At 53.3% G+C, this 11,594-nt stretch overlaps 2 protein-coding genes and 1 long non-coding RNA gene across 4 annotated transcripts; 2 read left to right on the forward strand and 1 right to left on the reverse strand.

Annotated features, from left to right (window-relative positions):
- Positions 1-430: 430 nt before the first annotated feature.
- Positions 431-11,582, reverse strand: LOC110145923 (uncharacterized). The gene is made up of 4 exons (XR_011484395.1): positions 11,410-11,582; positions 10,611-10,693; positions 2,562-8,687; positions 431-745 (listed from the first exon to the last, which is right to left on the reverse strand). It is a non-coding gene; the product is annotated as an uncharacterized lncRNA (long non-coding RNA).
- Positions 6,069-7,406, forward strand: ZNRD2 (zinc ribbon domain containing 2). 2 transcript variants are annotated; one of them, XM_020906452.2, is made up of 4 exons: positions 6,069-6,162; positions 6,259-6,410; positions 6,541-6,625; positions 7,029-7,406. In XM_020906452.2, exons 1-4 carry the CDS (start codon positions 6,144-6,146, stop codon positions 7,370-7,372), a joined length of 600 nt encoding a protein of 199 aa, XP_020762111.1. In that variant the 5' UTR covers positions 6,069-6,143; the 3' UTR covers positions 7,373-7,406. The 2 variants fall into 2 exon arrangements, with proteins under 2 accessions (XP_020762111.1, XP_020762110.1); XM_020906451.2 differs by having other exon boundaries at positions 6,124-6,410.
- On the forward strand, positions 8,021-9,763 carry FAM89B (family with sequence similarity 89 member B). The gene is made up of 2 exons (XM_020906449.2): positions 8,021-8,575; positions 8,951-9,763. The coding sequence occupies exons 1-2, from the start codon at positions 8,021-8,023 to the stop codon at positions 9,227-9,229; spliced, it is 834 nt and encodes a 277-aa protein (XP_020762108.2). The 3' UTR covers positions 9,230-9,763.
- Positions 11,583-11,594: the final 12 nt, after the last annotated feature.

Here is an 11,594-nt window from a genome sequence, read left to right on the forward strand (position 1 = left end):
TGTTATCCTCAGTGAAGGAGGTTCCAGGTGGTTTAGAGAGACAAGAATGTTAGTGTCTTTCTTTCCCGCATTTCTCCCAAGGTCTGAGCTGTCCCCATCCCCAGGTGCCAAGCCTGCTCTTCTCCCTCCATTGCCACAAAGTCAATGTGCTCTATTCCACTGATTAGAAAGTCACCTTTTTTGCAGTCTCTCCTGGCTATACTTTTCATCTGGAATGATTGGGTGCAAGAAGGACTGGGACATTTTTATAAAATATACAAGGACTCACTATGTCTACCACTCCACATATGGGCCACTGTCAGGGGGACTCAAAGAGAGACAGAAGTGTGTGCACCAAGCCCTCTAGGGAGTCTCATGATCTAGACCCGTGTCAGTCAAACTAGAGAGTCCAGGTGGTTGAACCATAATATAGTGAGAATCCCCTCAGTCCCCTCCTTTCATTTATTTATTTTTAGTGTTTAAAATGTCTTTTTTGGCCACACTGGGTCTCAGTTAAGGCACACGAGGTCTTCATTACAGCACCAGGCTCTTCGTTGTAGTGCACAGGCTTCTCTCTAGTTGCAGTGTGCAGATTCTGTAGTTGCAACGTGTGATCTTAGTTGCATGTGTGATCTTAGTTCCCAGACCAGGCATCGAACCACACTGAAAGGTGGATTCTTCATCACTGGACCACCAGGGAAGTCTCAAGGCCCCTTTCTGACTGGGCTGTAATCCAGTGTTCACCAACCCTGCTGACCTGGAGTTGCTGTTAAAGGAAAGAAAGAATCATTATGTCCAGGAATGGTGAATGGTGAGCCCTTAAATGCCAAATCTGGTCTATACAAACCCCACCCGTCTCATCTTGATCATTATGAAGGACATGGCCTAGAGGAGATGGTCCTTTAGTGACTTAACTGCTGTACTGAGGTATGTGGACCAGGAGGAAGAGCCAGAAATCTCTTTGATCTAATTTCTGAGGAGCTGTTTCAACACTCAACAGTACTCCATGCTTGTGGATGATTAGGGAGAATGGAAGGACCACCAGATACCTAAACTATCAGCCCATTGTTGGTGGCTTTTGAGATGAAGGGTACACCACTGTTAGACTTCAATTGGTCCATAAAGCCAAGAACATTACACGGATTAGTCTCAAGAACCACAACGGTGTGACCTGACTTGACTGATGGATCTGAAACAGTACCACTGTAAAGTGAAAAAGTATGAAACACCATCCGTAGCCCCAATAAGGAGTCAAAGGTCCTGTGCCTTCAGTCTGTCAAGAGTGGGCAAGGACAATGCCACATACACTGTAGCCTCCCTCTTCGCAGGACGGAGATTTTGGCTGGAATCACAAATCTGGCATGAAGTGGCGGCCTCTGCATCAGAGGCACAGAGTCCTATACTTTGTGTCCACTCTGTGATGGGGGACGCGCTGCTGTATCTGGTATGACGATGGGCCCGGGCAGAAGTGGAGACAATTTGGGCATTGTGGGCTCAATCCACAGCTTGGTTCCCGTCAGTCTCATCAGAGAATGGGTCCTCAGCAGGGGTATCTGCATAAGTGATCTAGATGGTTTGATCAGCCATGATTTGTTTCCACAGTTGCCTGAGAACACTGCTGTCCAAAGCCCTCTACAAGCAGCAGGATTGTGACGTTATCTGTTTCACGTCTGGGGACTCCTTGACTCAGCAACCACAGCCACACTGCATTCCAGCTGGAGCTGCAAGGTTTACACCATTTGGCTGACCTGGTCTTGAGTTGGTCACTCTCACTATAGTTTTGGCATTTTTGTTGATCTTCTAAAGCAGTGGTCCCCAACCTTTCTGGCACCAGAAATCAGTTTTGTGGAAGACAATTTTTCCATAGCTGGGGGCAGGTGAGGTGGTTTGGGGATTATTTAAGAGCATTATATTTATTGTGCTAATGATAATCTGTATTTGTAGCTGATCCCCAGTGCTAGCATCACAACTTCAGCTCCACTTCAGATCGTCAGGCACTAGATTCTCATGAGTGAGCAGCCTAGATCCTTCCTATGTGCAGTCCATAGGAGGGTTCGCGCTCCTATGAGAATGTCATACTGCCGGTAATCTGACAGGAGTCGGAGCTCAGGCTGTAATGGGAGTGATGGGGAGCCACTGTAAGTACAGATGAAGCTTCACTGGCTCACCCGCTGCTTACCTTTGGCCATGCAGCCAGGTTTCTAACAGGCCAGGGACTGGTACCAATCCGTGGACAGGGAGTCAGGAACTCCTGTTCTAAAGAACTAAATTGTAGGTGAGTTGATTTTCTCTAATCTTTATTCTAGCTTTCCTTCTGTTTTCTTTGGATTTAGTTTGCTCTACTTTTTCTAGTTTCTTAAGGTAGTAGGTTACATTACTGATTTGAGACTTTTTTTTTCTTTCAAATATAAGAATATACAGGGATTTCCCTGGTGGTCCAGTGGTTAGGACTTGATGCTCTCATTGCTGAAGCCTCGGGTTTAAGGTTCAATCCTGGGTCAGAGAACTAAAATCATATGAGCCCCATAGTGCAGCCAAAAGAAAAAAAGAAGAAAAAAAGTAACACACAACTGTAAATTTACCTTTAAGCACTGCTGTAGCTCCATCTCACAAGTTTTGGTACGCTGTGTTTTCATTAATCTCAAAGTAGTTTCTAACTTTCCGTGTGATTTCTTCTATGACCCATTAGTTATTCAAGAGGGTGTTAATGTCCACATATTTGTGAATTTCCCAAATTACCTTCTGTTATGGATTGCTAATTTCATTTCAGTGTGGTCTGAGAACAGAGTTTGTATGATTTTAACCTTTTTAGTGTATTCAGGGACTTCCCTGGTGGTCCAGTGGGTGAGAGTCTGCCTTGCAGTGCAGAGGATTCAGGTTTGACCCCTGGTCGGGGGACTAAGGTCCCACATGATGAGAGCAACTAAGCCACACGACAGCTGGAGAGTCTGAGGGCCACAACTAAGACCTAAGACAACTGAATAAGCAAATACATTTTTAAAATAAGTGTATTGAGACTTGTTTTATGGTCTAACCTACAGTCTATCCTGGGGAATGTTCCAAGTATACTTAAGAATATGACTTCTGCTGTTGTTGGCAAGAGTGTTCTATAGATGTCTGTCAGGACTTGGGCTTGACAGCTGTGATTTTTCTTTTAAAGGAGACTGCCTTAATAGGGGGTATTTCTGTCCCACTGTCATAATAACATGTTATTTCTGCCTTGTTATAATAGAAGGACTAGGAGAGTTTTCTAGCTGGAGCTGATCACAAGAATTTATCTAGACTTCTTTGTGTCACCTGTAGCAGTACTATAAACTTAATATGAGCCCAAGCAGTAATCACTGCCTCACCTGTAGTTTCCTATGGGAGTTTGTCTGTCTCGAGGAAATTCCCCTAAGAGGGACAAAGCTCCTTTATAGCAGCCAGGACCCACTGTGGGGTGCGGGGTGGGGATGGAGGAACTGAGACCTTTTATTGTCATCTCAGAATGGATTTAAGATTGGCATGATAGACTGTAGAAAGAGCTAAGCTGTAAGATGGCCCAGCTGTTGCCATTCTATCTTACCAAGTATCACTTGCCCTACCCCTCATCTCCCAAGTGAGCCAGCAAAGTTCTAGTGATTCATCTATTTTTTTTGGTCCATAACAGAACTGAATTTCTGTGAGATGTTACCTTTCCACTCCCCAATCCCACCCAGGAGAGAGGAGTTGTCATGAGGAATAAATGAAAGGGAGTAAATGGGAGGATGAATGTAAGGGTCTTAGTTGAGGCCAGGTAGGATAAGCTGTTAAGTGGCTGTTGGTCATTATGATGACACAGAAGGATGCATTGAGGAATCTGGGGGTGAGAAGAAGCTGGGAGCTGAAGATAGTAAGGAACTGGAGGGACTGTGCATATAGGCTAGAGTCCAAGAGCCCCTCTAGTCAGTTTGGCAGAACCAACAGTCAGGTACACTGCTGCCCAAGAGCCTGCTGGTAGTTGGACAGAGCGACTCGGGGCCCAGGGCTCTCCAAGGAAGCAGGAGGCAGCAAGTGTCCAAAAATGGAAGGTCCAGGGAGTCTATGTAGGAGGAAGATGGGGCCACAAGGAGGGCACTCTAGCTGCAGGTAAAGCTGTGAAAGCATGTTCTGCCAGTCAGAGACAGACTGCTGAAGCGACTGTGGGAGTCTAAGTCCTAGTGCCTCCACTTCCCCGGAATACAGCCTTTGAGGCACTGCAGGCTGCACGTCAGGGGGACTGCTGCCTGCTCCACCTGGCTTCTCCAAACCTACTAAGGGAGAGAATGTGTATGGGGTAAAAAAGAGGGAGAAAACAAACAAAAAACCCCACTGGGGCCAATGTTTAGGAAGCCCGAGTGATTTTAACAGCAACCCACTCAAGAAGAGCATAATAGTTATGTGCGTGCTCTATCATGTCCTACTGTTTGTGACCCCACAGGCTGTAGTTTACCAGGCTCTTCTGTCTGTGAGATTTTTCAGGCAAGAATCCTGGAGTGGATTGTCATTTACTCCTTTAAGGGATTTACCCCACTTAGGGATCAATGCCCGGAGAAGGCAATGGCACCCCACTCCAGTACTCTTGCCTGGAAACTCCCATGGACTGAGGAGCCTGGTAAGCTATACAGTCCATGGGGTCGCTAAGAGTCAGACACGACTGAACGACTTCACTTTCACTTTTCACTTTCATGCATTGGAGAAGGAGATGGCAACCCACTCCAGTGTTCTTGCCTGGAGAATCCCAGGGATGGGGGAGCCTGGTGGGCTGCCGTCTATGGGGTCACAGAGTCGGACACTACTGAAGTGACTTAGCAGCAGCAGCAGGCGGCATCGAATCCACTCTCCCCTGTGTTGCCTGAAGATTCTTTACCACTTCACCACCTGGGAACCCCTATGAGGGTCACAGGCATGCATAACAAACCCCTCATCCCCACTCTCCAGCATGCGGCTGGGACCAAAACAGCACATGCCCAGCACAGCGATTGCCACCACCACACCACCCGACCCCTCGCCTCCATCAGCTGGCTTTTTGAGCGTGCCAACTTCGACAAAATAAAAAAAACCTGCTTAGGCGCTGACTGTGCACCAGTCCCAGGCCTTTGGATGAGGATGGAGTGGGTAGTGGGGTGGGTACACTGGAACACCAAACATGAAGAAGGGGAGGGGTCTTGAAATAAGCTGAAAGGTATAGACTTTGCAGACAAAGGCCCGTATTGTCAAAGCTATGGTTTTCCCATAGTCACGTAGGGATATGAGAGTTGGACCATAAAAAGGCTAAGCGCGGAAGAATTGATGCTTTTGAACTGTGATCCTTTGGACAGCAAGGAGATCAAACCAGTTAATCCTAAAGGAAATCAACCCTGAATATTCATTGGAAGAACTGATGCTGAAGCTCCAATACTTTGTCCACCTGCTGCGAAAAGTCGACTCATTGGAAAGAACCTGACGCCGGGAAAAGATTGAAGGCAAAAGGAGAAGCGGGCAACAGAGCATGAGATGGTTGGACGGCATCACTGACTCAATGGACATGAGTTTCAACAAACTCTGGGAGATACTGAAGGACAGGGAAGCCTAGCGTGCTGCAGTCCCTGGGGTCCTAAAGAGTCGGACACTACTTGGCGACTGAACAACTGACGGGGAGAACTTTCGTTTCCTGGCCTGCTTTGCCAGTTGAATGGCGAACGACTGAGGCCCGAGGAGGCTCCACGCACGCGGAAGGGGCCGTTTGTTATTATCAAGAGTGGTGCTGTGATGATGCCAACTGCCCCGCCTGTCGCGGATCCTGCCAGTGCGGAAAGGGAAACACCAGGGAGGTGGAGGCCAGCGGAGATTTCTCAAGCCAAGCGATCCCCTCCAACTGCGGCTGGAAGAGCGACCCTGCGCTGTCACTTCCGGGTCCTGAGACCTCAACGGCATTATCACGGAGTCGCCCCTCCTGATGCCCAGCCAGTCGAAAAGTTTTTGTCCACAGACTCCCACCGAGGCGTGCCAGTGGGATAGGGTCCAGACTGCGGCAGACACGCCCCACTCTGGGCATCGCGACGTCGGAGGAGTAGAGAGAGCGTCATTTCCGCCCTCACTCTCGGCCCGACAGGGACGGGCGGGGCAAGAAGAAGGCGCGCTCCTTGTGCGTCACTTCCGGTGAGTCTAGCGGCGACAACGGCAACATGGCCCTAAACGGCGCTGGTGAGGACATGGATTGCGGGGGCCTGTGGCTTCGTGGTTCGGGCAGCACCTTGCTTCAGCAAGACCTTCCGGCCCCTTGTGCCTCTCTTCCCCCAGAAGTCGACGACTTCTCTTGGGAGCCCCCGACCGAAGCGGAGACGAAGGTGCTGCAAGCGCGGCGGGAGCGACAGGATCGCATCTCCCGGCTCATGGGCGACTACCTGCTGCGTGGTTACCGCATGCTGGGCGAGACCTGCGCTGACTGCGGGGTGAGGAGATACTCGGGACATGGGATCCAGGCTGGGGCCGCGGACCAGGCCACACAGCCCTTTCCCCATCTCTTCCCTCTGAACCCCATCGCCCGTCTCACCCCTGCTCCCTGTGCTTTCTGGCCCCTAGACGATCCTCCTCCAAGACAAACAGCGGAAAATCTACTGCGTGGCTTGTCAGGAGCTCGACTCAGACGTGGATAAAGATAACCCGGGTGAGGGGTCGAGGGTGCTTGATGAAGAACTGTGGTGATAGAGGCTCAGGAACAGTACTTGGGAGGTGACAGTGGTATTTGTGGGTGGGGCAAGGGTGAGTTGCGTTTTCCTTTCTCCTAGACAGGACCATTCATTCAGTAAGAGCACTAAGCACCTACTGTGTGCCAGACACTAGAGCCTGAGCTTATTAGGCATAGTTCTGATGAGAGAAGGCCTTATGTTCTTTAAGCAAGGGCGTAAATACCTCTGATACGAAAAAGAAAATGGATGTGTTCCCTTATACTGGGGCAGGGAATACGTCTCAAGTACAGAGAGCAGAACAGTAAAGGGTAGGGAAGTGTCTCAGGGCTGAGGTGGGGCCAGGTGTATCCTGATCATTCCACTGACTTTCTCCTTTTTTAGCTCTGAATGCCCAGGCTGCCCTCTCCCAAGCTCGGGAGCACCAGCTCGCCTCTGCCTCGGAGCCCCCCTTGAGCTCCCGGCCTGCCCCTCAGCCCCCAGTACCCCGCCCAGAACACTGTGAGGGAGCTGCAGCAGGGCTTAAGGCAGTCCAGGGGCCACCCCCTCCTGCTGTGCTTCCAAATGCGGATGTGGTGGCCTGCACACAGGAGGCTCTCCTGCAGAAGCTGACCTGGGCCTCAGCTGAGCTGGGCTCTAGCACCTCCCTGGAGACTAGCATCCAGCTGTGTAGCCTTATCCGGGCGTGTGCTGAAGCCCTGCGCAGTCTGCAGCAGCTGCAACACTAAAAACCCTTCCTGAGAAAAACCCTGTAGAAAAACAGCTGTTCCTCTTGTGTGGTTTGTTCTTTTTTTTGTTTCTGAGTGTGCATGCAAGTCCCAGCTCCACTTGTCTTTTTCCTACTTTTGGTCTTTCATGCTATCACAGTCTGGTCTCCTTGATGCCCTGAGAAATGAGTGGGGCTTGTTTCTGCTCAGTGTCCCCACTCAAAGGATGAGGTGGCAGAGGACTATGAGCTATTGTTTTTCTGGTGAGGAGGCCCCAACCTCTTCAAAAACAGAAACAGGAGGCGTGGATCTCTGAAGGAATCCTGGAACCTCCCCAGCCATCCAGCGCTATTCCCCACCCTTGAGAGAGATTTGGGGTTCCAGTCCCCTCGGTAGCTTCCCTTTCTTCCCCCAAGCATCCAGACACCTTCATCCTGTCCCACCTCAGGCCCAGACCAGGTACTCAGATACTGACAGGATGTAGTCAGGTAGGGATCAAGGATGGTCTTAACCTGTCTCCTGACCACACCCCATCCCTTTTATATCCTTTTCCTTGAGAGTTGTAATTGGCCGGAATAAACAAACAGTGTTGGAGGGGGAGGAACCGCACCCTCCGCTTTTAACCTCTTTCCTTCTCCTTTTTACCTGCTTCCCTTCCATTTGTGGCCAATGACCTTTTCTCTGGTCTCCTGGAGCAACGTGGTCGCACAGAGCCGTTGCCCTTTTAAGACAGGCCCCGCCCACGCGGGGGATGGGGGTGGGGCAGGGGCGGAGTCGGAGGAGTCCGGGTGGGAACAAAGCGCGGCCTGCGGGCGGCGGCTGGGCTCTGCTGGCGGGGCCACGGGGTGCGGGGCCTGGGGGCGGCGGCCCGGGCGGAGCGTTGGAGAAAAGGAGGCGGCATCATCCTCTTGTACCCGCCCGGCCATGAATGGGCTGCCCTCTGCCGAGGCGCCGGGCGGCGCGGGCTGCGCCCTGGCTGGTCTCCCGCCGTTACCGCGCGGCCTCAGCGGTCTTCTCAACGCGAGCGGGGGCTCGTGGAGGGAGCTGGAGCGCGTCTACAGTCAGCGCAGCCGCATCCACGATGAGCTGAGCCGAGCCGCCCGCGTCCCGGACGGGCCCCGCCAAGCCACCGGCGCCGCCAACGCGGGAACTGCCGCGGGTCATCCTGGCCCGCGTCGCCCCATCAACCTCGACTCGGCGCTAGCGGCGCTGCGCAAGGAGATGGTGAGTAGCTGGGCCTCGGTCAGCTGGGCATTGGGGGGCGACGGGGCAGCTACCAAGCTAGAGAGTCCAGGCGCGGGCGGGGCGGGGTCCACAGGCAACGCGCGGTCTGGGTCTAGAGGAATAACAGAAAGAAGCCAGCTGGGTCAGAGGGGATACGGTAATAATTATAGCTATGTTTATTGGCAATAGTTACCATGCTTTACTAGTTAAATGCTTTACTAGTGTTATTTCTTTCCATTCTGCTGTCTTGCAGATAGGGGTTACTGACTTGCCTAAAGATTCAAAGCTGTCCACAGAAACCTGTGCTTGGGAAGATTGGCTTGGGTGGAGGGATGGCTGGCACTCCAACCCCAGCCCACTTTCAGTCTTTTGCAGGTGGGCCTGCGGCAGCTGGACATGTCCCTGCTGTGCCAGCTGTGGGGCCTGTATGAGTCGATCCAGGACTATAAGCACCTGTGCCAAGACTTGAGCCTGTGCCAGGACCTGTCATCCTCTCTGCACTCAGACAGCTCCTATCCACCCGACGCTGGCCTGTCTGATGACGAGGAGCCTCCAGATGCTAGCCTGCCCCCAGACCCGCCACCCCTCACTGTACCCCAGACACACAATGTCCGGGACCAGTGGCTGCAGGATGCCTTCCATATCAGCCTCTGAGAGCTGGGAGGGTGGGGGCATGCACCCATGAAAAAGGCTCAGAAACACCCCTCAGCAAGTACTCAGACTATAGTGCCTGCTTTCCCCCATACCACCTCACCTCACAGGAGGGCAAGGTCTGGGCCCCACGAAGGCAAAGCTGCCTACCCTCTCATGTCTTGGGTTAGCTGGCACTGGGGCGGGTACCTGGGCTATAGCCTCTGCCCATGGCACTGGACCTCCACTTGTCCCACCTGTGGGACCTCCAGCGTGGCTGACCTTCAGTCTGGCAGTGGGGTCCAAAGCAGTTTCCTTGGCACCTCTGGGACTGGGATTGAGTGGCCTGGCTCCTGTCTCTTCACCTTCGCTGCTGTTGGCAGCTGCTGGCTCAGGGGCATTCCACCTCTGGCCCCTGGGTTCCACTGCCCTAGACAGGGGCTCTCCAGGACCCATTCCTGCACCATCCAAGGTCAAGAGGACCAAGGCTCCGTGCTGGATATTTAAGTTTAGGGGTCAGCCTCTTTGGCTCATAGATAAATAAATACTGTCTCAGCATTGGTGTGTTCTGACTGCTTAGCTCTGGGGCGGGAAGATAGCGGTGATTCTGACAGGTGCTGCCCCGCGCTCTGCCAGCAGGTGGCGCCCGAGACCCCGAGTTGGAAGAGGCTCAGCGGCGGCCGGGTGCGAAACCTCGCTCTCGGGGCAGAGTTGCCTGCCGATCGTTCCAAGCTGGCCCGGCGTGGTCTCGCGGTTGTGTGACTGCGGGCGAGTCACTTCCCCTCTCTAGCTGGAGGCCTGGAGCCCAACCAGCCTACCCACTCGCTTCGGGCTTTCCTGGCCGGCCGGGAAGGAAGGAGAAGCAGCCGCCCATCTCGAGGAGAGAAACTTTCCACCCCAAGTGGGGGCGGAGTTGAGGCGGCACAGGAAATGGGTGGGCCCGGGCAGGCGGGCCGGGCCAAGGGGGCCCTGGGCGTAAGAGGGGAAAGCGCGTCCTGGAAGGGCTGGGAACTAGTGACCAATGGGCGGGAGGAAAGAGTTGCAGAGGCAGAAAGGGATGGAGCCCCAGTGCCCGAGTCCCCCCTGAAGTCCAGGCAATCCCTGGAGGGGTGATGGGGCTCTAGGTTTCAATGCCTGAGACATACTCCCAGCGGCCAAACACCCCCATTCTCTGCCTGGCTCCCCCTCTAGACCTTTAGAGTTGTACGTAAAAGGCTTTCTTTTACAGTGGAGAGCCACGAGGCTGGGTCTAGCAGCTAAACCGGGGTGTCAGCTTCTTCCCCTCATTCCCCAGATAAGTCTGCATATTTGCGAGTGGTGGGTGCTAAGGCTTTCGCGCACACAATACCCCACAACTTCCTGAAACGAAGAGGAGAGGACCCCGAAGTTGCGCAGTTAGGCTTACCGGCTGGCTGCCTGTCCCCACGTCCACTGCAGTCACTTGCGCCCCGGACAGAACTCAGCTGACACTCTTGGCAGTCAGACGTCCTGTTCAAACCGAGCATTTATCAAGGACCAGGCTTCTGTCCATTCACAAACCTAGCAGAGCGTTTGCACTGACAGAGGGGACAAGCCAGGGTGCTGCTCTACGGCTGTTCTAACTCTGGGCCTGACACCTGCAGCGGTTCATGACCCAGCGGGCGGGCTGGCGATAAGGGCTCTAATCTAGGTGTGAACACAGCGGTTAACGCCCCGCGGCAGGCTTTCCAGGGGAGGGAGAGTAAACACACAGTTTTACTCTCCACCATAACGGATATCATCTAGTAAGACCTGGCAAAAATCAGCCAGGTTCCACACTAAATGCTTTCCAAGGTTTCATTCTCAATGGTGTTGTAAACGGTGCATCTATAATTATCCCTATTTTGCAGAGGTAAAAACTGAGGCTCAGGGCGTTGGTACTTTGCCCAAGGTCACACACTTGTTGGAGGTCAGCTGCTTGTGGGGTGTTGGGACTGCCTTCCCACTTGACAGCTGGAGAGCCAGGTCTGGAGGCTGGCAAGTGGGTGCTGCTCCATCGTAGGGCGACCGGGGTTGGCCCCTGACCTTGCTCCATCCCCCTCTGGTTAACACGTGGGTGGCAGCAGGAGTCTGTCTCCCCAGTTGAAGCCAGCTGGCTCTGGCTCAGCGCACTGAGACCCTTCACGTCTCTTCTCCTTTCTGGTCTCTATTTCCCCAGCCTGTAAAATGGGGCCACAGGTACGTACCTCGTAGGGCTGCGGGCAGGAAGGGAGGCGGCCGGGCAGCGCTCTCGCGGGCGGCACCAATTGCTGGTGGCCCCCTGCCCCAGCCCGCGCGCCCCTTACCCCACCCGCGCCTCCACACCGCCTCGGCTCGCAACAGGCGGACGCTGCGGTCTAGGCGTCCCCCTCGACCCTGCTCTCCCTCCCGC

This window comes from Odocoileus virginianus, chromosome 28 (genome assembly GCF_023699985.2).
Source record: "Odocoileus virginianus isolate 20LAN1187 ecotype Illinois chromosome 28, Ovbor_1.2, whole genome shotgun sequence".
NCBI classification, from domain to species: domain Eukaryota; kingdom Metazoa; phylum Chordata; class Mammalia; order Artiodactyla; family Cervidae; genus Odocoileus; species Odocoileus virginianus.